This window comes from Labrus bergylta, chromosome 1 (assembly GCF_963930695.1).
Source record: "Labrus bergylta chromosome 1, fLabBer1.1, whole genome shotgun sequence".
In the NCBI taxonomy this organism is placed as follows: domain Eukaryota; kingdom Metazoa; phylum Chordata; class Actinopteri; order Labriformes; family Labridae; genus Labrus; species Labrus bergylta.
The window spans coordinates 25,781,582-25,795,510 of NC_089195.1; the positions used below are offsets into that span (position 1 = coordinate 25,781,582).

The 13,929-nt window shown below is 38.3% G+C and overlaps 1 protein-coding gene across 1 annotated transcript; it reads right to left on the bottom strand.

Moving 5' to 3' along the window:
• Positions 1–836: 836 nt before the first annotated feature.
• On the bottom strand, positions 837–8,609 carry LOC110003895 (polyunsaturated fatty acid lipoxygenase ALOX15B-like). Its single transcript, XM_065957715.1, has 15 exons — positions 8,465–8,609; positions 8,119–8,297; positions 6,959–7,163; positions 6,502–6,583; positions 6,086–6,208; positions 5,870–5,973; positions 5,033–5,199; positions 4,727–4,870; positions 3,703–3,906; positions 3,415–3,501; positions 3,134–3,303; positions 2,680–2,801; positions 2,470–2,570; positions 1,855–2,025; positions 837–1,581 (listed from the first exon to the last, which is right to left on the bottom strand). Exons 2-15 carry the CDS (start codon positions 8,269–8,271, stop codon positions 1,402–1,404), a joined length of 2,013 nt encoding a protein of 670 aa, XP_065813787.1. The 5' UTR covers positions 8,272–8,297; positions 8,465–8,609; the 3' UTR covers positions 837–1,401.
• Positions 8,610–13,929: the final 5,320 nt, after the last annotated feature.

The following is a 13,929-nucleotide window of genomic DNA, read 5'->3' on the forward strand; positions in this document are numbered from 1 at the left end:
ATACACACACACACACACACACACACACACACACACACACACACACACACACACACACACACACACACACACACACACACACACATTTACACCTCATTCACAAGTTTTGCTTGATAATGTTTGTTTGCTTAGATTAGTTTATAATAGTTATTTGTTTGATTAAGTTCATTGATTTTGGATTGATGTTGTTTTGTTTAAATAAATTCTGTTATAATTTTAAGAGAGCAGTTGTTTGTGATTACTGGTGTATTTGCATTGTGATATAAGCTGGGTGCGAAGGCTTTGTGTAAGGATTTCACGCCTTCAAATTATTAAATATAGTTATTAATTATTAATAATATTAGTAATTAAGTAACTGATTTGAGTGATAATTTGGTTATATTTCCCTGATTACAGGTTGGTGCCCCAAACGAGATTAAACATAGTTTAATGATATTGTTATTTATATGATTAATAAGTAAATATAATTATTAACGAATATAACCAAAGTTGACTTGATACAACCCCAACAGAAACTGACACTAGTCAGGTAGAAAATAAGTGTCGTAGCAGAGTTACTTTTCTAATCCCTAAGTGTTATTTTAACTCTGTTTAGCGAGTTGAAAAGGGAACTCTCTCAATGTTAAATGTTTAACTATTTTAAAAGTGTTAATTTGACTCTAAAAAGTGTGGAGCTATATAAACCCTGAAAAAGGGTTAAAATCAACTCTGGGAGTTAATTCAACACTGGACTTTTTGCTGAAAGTCATGTTGGAACTGAAAGTACTTACAGGACATAAGATTCTCAGTATCCAAGAAAATAAGTTGTTAGTGACGTAAAACACAACATCCATAAATTATTTGAATATATTTTTATTAAAAGTAAAAATTGAAAGAACATTCTTGAACTAAAGTATGGACCAACTGCTGTATGATTTTGCCATCTGTCTTGGTAGGAACCTAGCCAAAAGTGGCAGGAAAGAAAGTAGGCAGTTTTCAGGACAGTAACCTGACCCCCTTGAATTTTCCCCATTGAAAATATAGACAAAGCATGTACAGTACAGTTTCACAGTTTTAAGATTACTGCAACTCACCATTTTCCTTGATTTAACCCCACTCTTATGTCCCTAAAATAATGCACAAGTCATTCTAACAGTATGCCATGAGGCACAGAGTACTTCTTAAGTTTTAAAGTGTGAAGGCAAAATCATTTTTTTCCCAAAAATACTTTGATTAGAAGGCCTGTTTAATCATTGACAAACAAAGAAGCTCTCAATCCCACATTTTCAATGAAAGCTGCACATAAGTGCTATAACCATAAATGATCATAATATATACAATGATTTCTTTCCACTAAAGGCTCTCCTTTTTTCCACTTCAGATAAGATGAAGCTGGATTTGCCAAGGAGGTCACTCACATATTTAAATAGCCACACTATTTTCCACCACAGTTGGGTTCATGTATGTGTATGGGACATCCAGATTCTCGTTTCTGACTTTGATGATTACACTTTGTATTTCAAGGTCTCCTTGAAACTCCTTAATCAGCTTGCAGGGAATCTTCTCAAAGAAGTGCTCGTCCGGATAGTGGCCAAGGGGGACCTGATGACACCAATGATACATTTATAAGGTTTTTTTTTGTTCCCATCTAATTTTAAATGATAACAAACATAGGCTATAGATCATTTGATAAACATTGTACAGCTGCAAGAAGTTATCAGAATTTCTTTCGTAAGCTCGATTGTCCTTCTATTACAGTCTGCTGTGCTGCCATGACATCCATGTAATTTTTCTTCAAAGAAATATGAACCTACTTGAAACATCTCAGGTATACGTTTGATTCATGTAAACTTTTCAAGAGGTCGTTGCACTTACAAAGTCAGTGGATTGCTTGCTGAGAAGATGCATGATGGCCATCCCCTGAACTGTCACATTGACATCAGGGAACGTCTCCAGCATGGTGGCCTCACTTGTTGTCCCCTTGGTGGTTGGTGGAGGAAGTTGCAGGGAGATGGGAGTGTTAGGCATCCAGGCACCATAGTCATACTGCAATGAATGAATGATTGAACGGTTCCTGATTATTACTTTTTGAAGCAAAGTACTATGAACATGCTAATAAATAAAATGTCTAAGCCAGGTAGCAAAATGTAATTTGTATGTTTATAGTTCTAAGAGCAGCGCCAAGCCAGGCTTATCGACAGTCTGCCCTTGACTTTATGAAATAATTCAGTATGAACCCAAGCAGTCAATGAAGGTGTTTTTTCCACATTTATCTCCTGCATTGTCGTACGTTATTTATGCTCCAACGTTTAGTTAAAGTGTCTTTATGGAAGGGAAGGAAAACACAACATCAATTGTTTAAAATAGTGAAGGATTGGTTTAAAACAATGGACCTGGTGAGGTTTGGCTTCAATCTCTTCGCTTCAAAGAAAAATGCAAATTCTAATCAAACCATTCCAAAAGAAATAAAACATCATTAAATAGATTTACCTGTCCAGAATTCACAGCTGAGTGCTGTACCGAGCAGGTAAAGATCACCATGGTGACAAACTTGACCAACGCAGCCACGGTGGAAAAGCCCTGGGGAATTCCTGTGAATCGGGGAGAATAAACTGCATGATATAAAGGTGTCTATATAAGTTAATTAAAGTAATATACATATTTATGAAGATAAAGATAAGAGTTTTTATGATAGCACACCTGTCTTTGCATTGGAAAGGAATCCCTCTACAAAAATGTCTGAAATCCACTTCTGCAGTTCAGAGTCTTTCTCGACGTCAGCATCGCTCTTGTAGTAGCAGTTGAGGATTCCCTTCACAAACCTTTAAGAAACATGGGAAAGTTTCATCAAGAATACTTTGGGATGAATTATACATTTTAATACACCTGCATTAGTAAGACACTAATTTGAAGGACCATAAACAAATAATTTAAGCCATATATGTCCTTTTCCTGTTCTTTTAAGACTATTTTGTATGATATGAGTTGCAACCTAAATGCAAGCCATACTTGCACTGTTTTACTGTTGATGTTGTCTTTCTGTGTGATCCTGCTGTACAACAAATTTCCCCTTGTGGGACAATAAAGATAATCTGAATTCTTAATTTTGCTCCAACACTAGTAGCAAACAAAATGCAAAATTGAAATTAAATACTTGTGGATGATATCCCAAAGCTTGAGTCCATCATCCCTGTAGTAGTAGTTGGGTACAGCCTCCATCCCACGCTCAGCGATGTCATCTGGTATGCAGAGGGAGCTGTAGGTCATTGAGGCCATTGATCTCTTCAGGATTGTGAACATACCCTCTCCACCACAAGCTGTGTACTAGAAACCAGTATACATTGAATACTGTTTAATACAGTTACTGGACATGTTATTGATGCTTAAAAAAACATTGTTAAGGTTACTGAGCGTGCAGTGTTGGTCTTTTCCTACCTTTGTGAAAGTACCATCCTTAGAAATGAGCCGATTTCGAGCCATGAGGTTGATCTGCAGGCTGTAGCGAGTGTGAGGGATGAGCAGCTGAGGGAAAGATTAAATAATGTTACACTCAGTAAAATTATTTCTTGGAAACAAGATAAATATTTCATATTTTTATAATACTTATAAACATTGACTGCACAGTGCACATTTGAACAACATGGTTCATCAACTTTGGAAGATTCAAACATCAGCAAGTTGGAAAAAACGACAGTAAGTTTAGTGTTCCATCTTGCGTGTCACCTTGTACAGTGGATGCACCATGGGCACATTTCGCAGTAGAGATACAGCAAAAACTTCAGCCAGCAGATGTGTGCGCAGCAGGTGAATATTGAGTTCATGGAAGTTGAAATCTGCACTTCTCACAAAAATCTTGGCCATCAACCAGTCGTACTCAGAATCAGTAGGAAAAAAGATGGGATTGTTGTCACCAGGAGTCTGCTTCAGCTACAGGGGAAGAAAGTGAGATGTATGTAATTCCAGTCATTCAATACATTAAAATCACTGATTAAACATGATGAACAACCATCTTAAGTCTGTATGTTTGCCCGTTTATTGGAAATTGTACAGTGAAGTATGGAGACTGAAGTATACCTGCTAGTTAGTGCTATAAAGCCAAAAAGTCATACTTGAATTTAAGACGCACAAAGACTACACTATGGTTCCCAAAGATATACTTATATAGTTGCTATACCCATTAAACAAAACAATGTTTGGAGACCAACAGGACTCTTCATCAGGTACTGTATAGTGGGAGCCATAGTGTTGCAAGTCTTTGTGCATCTTATCTAGTCATTTTCTCCAACTCAGCACCTAAATAAATGTTGTGGGTGTATTTGCTGATGTTTTCCATACTTGAATTTAACACAATGTAATAGCAGGAGCGCCAGCCAACACCAACGACACAAACCCGCAAATACGTTCAGTGACTCCTTCTGCAGCCAGAAACATCCCTCATCAATCAAAGCGGTCATGAAGAGACAAAATGGCTGGAGAGAAATCTTTTCCTATTTTTTTTCCTATGTTGTTTTTTTTTTAAAATGACAAGTAAAGGGGATTGGCCATGTTTATAAGCTAAACCCAAGTGGTCAATCATGGAACTGCAGTTAAATTCTCAGCCAGGTAAGTTTCAGCTTGGACAAAAAAAGAAACTTGCAGTTCCAAGAGGAAATAATAGCAGCTATATAGAACTAGCTAGAATTTTAGGAATATATAAATAATAATTTACAAATTCTCTACTGCTTTACAGCTCTTCTGTCACTCTCACCTGAATAGCGATCGGCATCAGCTTGTCATCTGGTGTTCTTTGGAGCAGGACGAGGGGAGCCATCAAGTACTGCTTTATTCCGTTGATGGTGTTTGCTTCCACTCCATCCAAAAGCTTGTAGTCACACAGGTATATGTTTTCATTCTGTTTGAAATTTTAGTCAGGAAAATAATTTATTTTACTCATACATTGTGAAGTACAAATATGGATTGGAAATGTAAGTGCGACTTGCAGGTCCATAATTATCATGTCATCAGGGAACTGTATCTTTCTAATACTAAGACCCATAAAAGGCATCACAATCACCTTTAATTCCTCTTCCAGGGTATGTGGACCATGGATGAAGACCATGCTTTCAGTGACTGGAAAGTTCTTTGGTATGGCGGAACAGCGTCGGATCAGCATGGGGTTGACGCCATTTAGAAACTGGTAGGCGAAAAATTCATCCTCCTTCCAATGTTTCTGGACATAGACTGGAAAAGGAAGCGGGCTTTTAATTCAGTTTCAGATTAACTGTTAAATTGTGACAGGACTGCAGGTGATATAGAAAATTAACAAACAATGTGTTTCACATAATTCAGAGTCAAAAACATAAGAAATGAATACAATTAGTAGTTTTCTATAAAAAAATATATATATACATTAGTTACCTAATACCTAATTTTTCACAAGAAATCCAAAGACAGTCTTTGGTCAGTTTTTTGTTTTCGTAATATCTGAAGTTTATCTCAGGAATAAAGACAATAGGAAGACTTATTCTACACAGCAGAAATGGCTCCAATTCATCACCAAATGTTTCAGGCCCTAGCCCTTCATTAGACATGAAAAAGTGAGGAGACAACTTCATTTTATTGCAGAAGTCATGGATCCATACTAGTATGATTTCTAAGAGGACCTTTCCCCCCTGTTCTATCAATTGGAACCTGTTAATGCCCATTGTGGGTGGTCTTGATGAAAGACAAATCATACTACCTGTAGTCCAAACCTTCAATTTATTATCAACTTTTGTGAGAACCCTGATCAAAGGTGATGTTTAAACATCAAGTTGGTCTCGGCTGGCGGGTCAACTTTTTTTAACGTAGGTGATCGGACCATTGGTGACCTGTAACTGTATGAAGTGCAAGCTTGATAATAGAGAAATACCTGATATGTCAGTGATTTTGCAGCAGAATGCCCGGTAGATACTATCCATGTCAGTCCACTTCTCTGTGCAATCACCCTGACCATCCAGTTTCAGCTCAATCAACCTAGGAAATATATGCAAAAAGACATATATTTAATAGTGTCGCTAAATAGGTAGCAAGGAATGAACATAGTTGTATTTATTAATAGATTGCTGTTAGAATTTATGGACTTCACCCTTGAGCTGCAGTGAAGAGAAACTCTGTAGTCTTGGTGAAGGAGAAATGGACCTCCAAAGGCAGAGACTCAGTGTTTTCTGCCTTCATGCATCGGGGGATTCCCTGTTCATACACATGCCATCTGGGAAAACAGAGAAAATCAGATTTAGAAAATGTACAAGTTGAGATAATCTAGTTTCTGGAGTTTTAATTTAGAGGAAGCGTGCTATACTGGACATACAGTGTATACAGTTTCTTCATTAATTGATGTGTTTTATTAATATATATAATAGATTCAGATACAACCTGACAGGTCTCACAATTGCACAAGGTTATGAATTTATGGTTATGAAAATAATTATATTTATTCAAAGGTTGAATTGCTTTACATGCATTTTTTCGAGGAAATTAAAATGAAATGCTCTCAGTGCTCACTGATAGGCTTCCTCTCTCTCCTTTAGCTCCTTTTCCCGACTGTACTTGCCAAGAGGATGGGTGTCTTCATAGACCAAAAGAGCTTAGAGAGAAAAACACAATAATACTACAATAATAGTAATAATAGATTGAATGTCTTTCAAGGGACCCAAAGACACTTTACATGGTGGATGGACCAAACAAAAATCAAAACAAAAGCAAAACTTAGACAGGTAGCGAAGGATGTTAGACAGATTGAAAGGCCGAGTTAAGGCTGGTTGGTGCTTAATTTTTTTTGAATGAACATGGAGAGGGTGTTCCAAAGCATAGGAGCTGTTAAACTGAAGGCATATAGACAGATAGATATATAGATGGATGGATTGATGGATAGATAGATAGATAGATAGATAGATAGATAGATAGATAGATAGATAGATAGATATTTAAATGTTGTCAGTGGTAAGTGAACAGTACAAACCTTTTCCATCCCTGTAAAGGTGCACCTCACTGTCAGTGATCCAGCGGTAGATCGGAAAGTTGAAAGTTTGTCCTTCAGGGGATTTCACTTCCACCTTGTTAGGAAACCAGGCGTCTTCAGGGAAAACTATGACCGGATGTTTGTTCAGCTCTATCAGGAGCAGCTTTCCAATGGAGTTAGTGCAGGACAGGGTGAAAGTAGACTCCTTGAGTAATGACAGAAATGAGGTTAGATAAAATGTATTTGAATACCAAAAACTTAGCTAACACCCACCTGTAATTGGCATACAAATACTGAAAACATAATATTGGACAACTCAAACGTTTGCACAAAATATTTTAATATAACTCATTGTTAGGATTTATTGACATTTGGTCACATTTGTGAGCATTGCCTGAAGAATTATATTTATAAAATTCGGAGTCAGCTTTCGTGATAAATTTACAACAACAGCACTATAGTTGTATGGAATGTTTCTTCACAAAGGCTATAGTGTACTGAATCCCCACAAGGGGGCAGTATTGGCCAAGTAAATGAGAGAAAATGGACAGGCATTATAGAGGACGGATAAGCAAAGACTGGGGATTACATTTAGAGAAACATTGCACAAGAACACAGGAAGACTGCTGATTATCTTAAAGTATGCACTGATGCAAACAAAACAAAGAATGACAGAGTATGGGATTTCATTCATCAATCCAGATTTCAGCAAAATGTCTATCAAATGAATTAATGATGATTTATCTGTCTTCAAAGCTGGGAACTATTGGGATTTACTTAGCTTAAATTTGGATAAGGAAAGATTTGCAAAGGAAGTAGCAACAAAGTCAGAAGTAAATATGGCAGTAGGCCTAAGTCACAGAAAAGAAGAAATCAAAGACATAATTGCATTTCCCCTCGTGGGATTAATTAATAAAGTAGCCTATATATCTTATAATTAAAAATAACAAGAATGCATTTCGGACATAGGCCTACACCTGAAAAATAGAAAAGATCATTGGTAAACATCCCCGTATGTTTGACACGAGACAGTTGAGCATGTAATCACGCAATATCCACAGACCCACTGTAGACAAGGAGCTGGTATACTGCTATTAGGAAGGAAACTTTATTTTAGTCAAGCTAAACGTTACACATAGAGAAGAATATTTTACACTTACTGCTCCAGTGTTGAAGGCTAAAGGCCCTGAGATGTTCAGGAGCCAGGTGTGATTGCTCTCCCCATCTGTCCCCACCAGCTTAATGTAGATATTGTTGAAAGTGTTGGCATAGAGGAGATTGCCAGTGGAGACAGTCACTTCATAATTTGCCATTTTCACCCTCAAAAGCAGAAGAATCCCTGAGGAGGAAGCAAATAATTACTATATTTTCAGCACTGGTTGTTTTAACTGTGAAACAAAAACGTTAAAATACTCAGAAGACCTGATATTGAGTCTGTGTTTGTCGTCTATCTGTATCAGTCCAATTGTTTCCAATTGGAATCATGTTGTAAAGCATGTCTCTTACCTTAAATGAAGCCTAGAAGTTCCTGCAGGGATGAACTGCTCCTTACACCAAAGTAATCATCCTCTTTTATACATACAGATCGGTGGGCGTGTCAAGTAATAGTCAACTAAGGTGATGAAATGTTAGTATGAACACCAAATACAAAACAAAAAACTATTGGGAAATAATCGAAAAAATGTCCAAATGCAGCACTTTAATCCATCAAACAATTCATGATTTTAAAAATAGTTCAATAAAAAAAGTTGCTCATGACACTTTACATACAGTGCAGATCTGGACCATTCTTTTAAAGTATTATTAGTGTTAATTCCAAAAAACATTATTTAAATACTCAAGATAATAAAGAACTTTCCATTTAAATAATGAGTGTATCAATGTAGACTAAATGGTTAAGCAATGACAACACCAACAGTCAAACTACCCATTCAAGTATAACATTCAGATGCAGCATGTCGCTATGAGTCGCACTTCATTCACAAATAAACATAAGTGAGGGACTTATTCTCTGAAGTATTTGCGTGGCCTTTGCGCCCACTAAACCTGTACAAAAGACGGTTGCCTCCCTAACTGCACTGCAGAGTTAAACTGTCTCTCTGTGTGCTAGTGTTGTTTTCTAGTTACATGATCCATTATGAACTCATTTGGGAATAGTTTGACCCTTCTATGTTAGTTGGCCTCAATGCAAAAAGCATCTGGTTCAAAACCACGGTACCGATAGCCACTCGCAGTTGGGATAAAGAGCGATTTTCGTTGGCAGGAAAACAATTTTACCTATGACTTCAAAATAAATATTCTGTTATTGAAGTCTGTGAATATTATTTGGACATTATACGTTTAAAAATATAACCAGGGATAAAATCAGCCTGGGGCCCATCACTCCTCACTCATCATCTTAATATGGACAGAATAGCGTTCAGTCAGCATGAGAGTGCAGCAGATAAGGAAAGCTTCTCTCTTCATTAAGATTGAAATAAAGAGCAATGGCACTTATCCCCAGCCCGTTTTATTACAGAAGACTTAAACGTCTTTACCTTCATGCTGCTGCTCCTGCTTGGTCTGCTTGCAAACTTCACCTAAACCACACCTTTACATGTTTTAAAAACAACCTGCATATATTCAGAGACACAGATCAGATCTTACAGAAATCTGCTATTGAAGAATAACAACCCTCTGCAAGTTGATTATTCTTTCATGGGAAACTACAAGGGCTAAATTAAGTTTTTTTCAGATCAAATTCCTTTGTTGAATTGACAGTGAGCCTCAAGTTGAAGCAGGTAAATTCTACAGAAGTCTCTGTCAGTAACTGGCCATACTGCATTTTTCAGTTATGTGAAAACAAACGTGGGTAAAACAGTCGTTGTACTTGTTTCACTGGAAATAATCCACATTTATAAAGAATAACTCCAGGATCTCTTTGGCATTTCACAAGAAAACCATTGCATTTTATGGTCAAATTACGGGTTCAAAAGGTACATCTTTTTAAAAATCAGGAGAAGACAAACCAGTATATTTCATAGCTATAAATATAAAAGTTTAAAGCAGTAATAATCATATTAAGTGATATATACACAAGGTACCAAACTCTTTCACATGCTGATTTTTTCCTTTCACTATAAGACTGATGTTGAAAACAAAAGTCAAAGCTGACTTTTCATTGTTTTTGGCCCAAACCGTTATCTTTTTTAAACCTAACAAAAAGGTGATGTTTGTGGCTAATCTGAGTCATTCTGTGTTGGTTTCTTATGGGACCCGAACCTGGTATGCTGATTGAAAGTCTAATGTTTAACTCACTTTCCTCCCCAATCTATTTACTGAAGAGGCTTTAAAGCTTTTTATTTAAAGAAGTGTTTGTTTGGCTTTTGCCTTTTTTGATTGGACAGGTGATAAAATGAGGAAATATGGGAAAGTGAGAACCTAAGGACAGAATCACACCTGGGCCAGTGTGATAAGGAATCGGCCTCATATTATGTGGTATGTGTTCTAGATTTGATGCGTTTTATACAACAGTAAAAAACCACTGACCTGAATAAAGATAAAAATCAAATATAGTGGGTGCCGGTGGCCTAGCAGTAGGTCATGCTCTATGTAAGGAGGCTTTAGTACTCTAAGCTGGCAACCAGCAGGTTCAAGTCTGTCCCGTGGAATGTTATTCCACATTATCTCTACTTAATTTCCTACTCTATCCACTGTCCTCTCAAATAAAGGCATAAAAGCCCCCACAAAAAAACTATATTATTTTTTACCTTGACTCTTCACGGTGGCGCACATGACATGAATGAAGATAAAATGAAAAGTAGGGAACTGGTCAAAGAAAAAGTTAACAGCAAAATAAAAGAAGAAGAAAAGATAATCTCGGACAGCAGTGAAAAACAGTTGAAGTGTGAAGCATGATCAGAGTTGAAACTTACACCAAATTGCAGGGAATAATGACTTTGCAAATATTTATGGCAACTTCCTGTTTTGTTACACATCAGACATTTTCTGTAATAGGCTACCTATATGTTGAGATCGCCATGTGTTGAAACAATGGTCCGGCCTGTAGCCAATACAGAAGCCTGATTTGAGTACTTTGAGCTAGGAAATCAACAAAGGCCCAACAAAAAAAAAACACTGATTCTCAGCATTCCCTGCAGAAACACTATCCCAGCATGCTCTGCAACACCTCACACCAAGGTGTGAAGTGTAGGGGGACCTGGGGCCTTTTTCAAACCAACTCCTACACCCGCCCCCTCTGTGAAGTAGTGCACTCTGTTAGAAGTCATTAAATCATTAAATGTTGATCTTAGTTTCAACAGTGTTTGTAGGCACTTGCGCAGAATTTACAGGTTGCTTCCTCCATGACGTCCGGACACAATAGGCGTTGCATGTGATCCGAAAGTGATGTGATAAAGATAAGAACCTTCCATTTAAATAAAGAGTATTGGTGCAGACTAAATTATTCAGCAATCACAACACCTGCAGTCAAACTACCCTTTCAAGTATAAAATTCAGATGCATGATGTCACAAAAGATGGTACTTACCTAACAAAAACAGAGTGAGGGCCTGATTCACTAAAGTATTTTGTGGCCTTTGCGTCCACTTAACCTGTACAAATGAGTCAAAAAGACAGTTAAATGCCCCCCTTACAGCTCTGCAGTGCTAGTGTGGTTTTTTTTCTGGTTAAATGAGCCATTATGAACTCATTTGGGAATAATTGGCCCCTTCTATGCTAATCGGCCTCTTCGCAAAAAGCCTTTAAAGCTGGCTACACACTCGACAATTTTGGGCCCGATTTTCCCCCTTCAATAATCGTCTTCTCAGCCAGGATTGGGAGGACTATAGCCTCCGTAAGTAGGGCACTAACCCTACCGGTGCTCCCGGAAAGTTTTGTTTTAACCCATTTAGACTTAATGCTGCCTAAAACACATCCTCTACTTACCCTGAGCATTGTTTGAAAGAAAACTCCCCAAACCTGAGGGTTTTCACTTGAAATGGTCTGGACTCTCTTGAAAAAGAAATGTAATCTAAACGAAAATATTTTTTGTGGTAAATTAAAGATTAAAGAAATAAAAAAATAAAAATAAAATGAGAGGATTTTGAAAGCTTAAACCCTTGGCTTTAACTGAAAATGCCACAACACTCCCTGCGGACTCTTCACCTCTCATAGATTTTCTCACAATCATTCTCAGATGTGGCTCCCTCAGGTACTGTGGGTTGAAGGGCACTCCTTACTGTCACTGGAGTAACAAGTCCCTGTTCCAGGCCCTCCAGCCAATCTTTGTAGCTGCTGTTGTACTTGGCTATGAATGTTCTTTCTCAGGTACAACTTGCGACGACATGTGCATTGTAACCCCCTGGGCAAAACAATCTAAATTTCTACAGAAATCCCCACGATATTTTTGCCATGAGAGGACAATTGAGCAATGCATTTCATTGCCAATTTTACACAGTTACATGTACACCCTCCCGCCCTCCCTCCCAAAGCATCACGGAGAGCGTCTTATGAACTCCTGTAAAGAAACAGGACATTGCTACGCACATTTTCCCGCTCAAAGGAGAACACATCGACGCCGCCAGTGCCAGGTGGAATCACCGCAGCCACTCATCTCATCTGCCCTGGAACAGATACAGGATCTGCTTCCAAATCGTCTGACTTTCCTTTTCAGCAATCGGGGACAGAGCAATTAACAAGTAAGAGGCTTAGGTCTGGGCGGAAAAAGCTTTAGAGAGTGTGTTTAATATGAGAGGAGTCTGATGCTACTTGCCCGTTTCCTGGCCCTGAGCCGGTATAAATCCCGGATGGAGGGCAGGTCGACACCAGTGATTTTTTCCCGATTGTCCGTTACAGTCTGTGTCTGTTGGTGTAGAGAGAGAAGAGCAGTGGGGAGAGAACACACCCCTGAGGGGTGCCAGTGCTGATTGTCCGGGTGCTGGATGTGATGCTCCCCAGCCTCACCTGCTGCCTCCTGTCAGGAAGTTGGTGCTCCACTGACAGGTGGAGGCCGGCACTGTGAGCTGAGTGAAGGATATCTGGGATGATGGTGCTGAACTCCGAGCTGAAGTCCACAAACAGGATCCTAACATAAGTCCCAGGGGAGTCGAGGTGATGCAGCATGTAGTTCATTGCCATGTTGACTGCATTGTCCACCGATCTGTTTGACCGGTAGGCAAACTGCAGGGGGTCCAAGCAGGGGGCCTGTGATGTCAGGCACCCCTTTTTCTTTCCTTTCTCCACCCACACATACACACACATTCCCACATACTCGCGCATCTGGGGACTCCAAGACCGCTACAGTGCCACATACATACACTCACACTTATAGATCTGTACACTTGTCTTCATTCAAACGCCTCAGAGACACAGGCCGCGCAGAGATGTGATTTTGATTAAATACATTTAAAAAAGAGCAGTTGTCTGTGATTACTGGTGTATGTTCATTGTGATCTAAGCTGATTGTGAGGGACTATGTACGGAGTCACACTTTATATTTATTTATATACAGCTATTTATTAAATAGTAATAATATTAGTATTTAATCAATTCGAGACTGATTTTGTGATATTTGGTTATTGTTTTCTGATTTTAGAGTGGTGCCCCTTTTTTATTGAGTCAAGAGTAACTCTCAGCGAATCCACTGCACTATCAACAAACTGATCTAGCTGAGAGGGACCAAAGCTATCATAAGAGTTTCCAACTTGGTTGAAACACGGTACTGAATCAAAAGCAGCTGAAATAGCTTCCTTAAATCTAGCTACAACACTATCAGATAAACTTCTAGAGAGCACATTTTTATTAAGCAGAGATAATTCTGGTAGGACAAAGTCGAAAGTAATAAGTAAATGGTCTGATAGAAGAGGATTTTCTAGGAAAACTTTAAGGTTTTGGATTTCAATGCCATAAGCTAAAACAAGATCCAGGGTGTGGTTAAAACGATGAGCAGGTTTGTTTACACGCTGGGTGAAACCAATAGAGTCTAATAGTGAC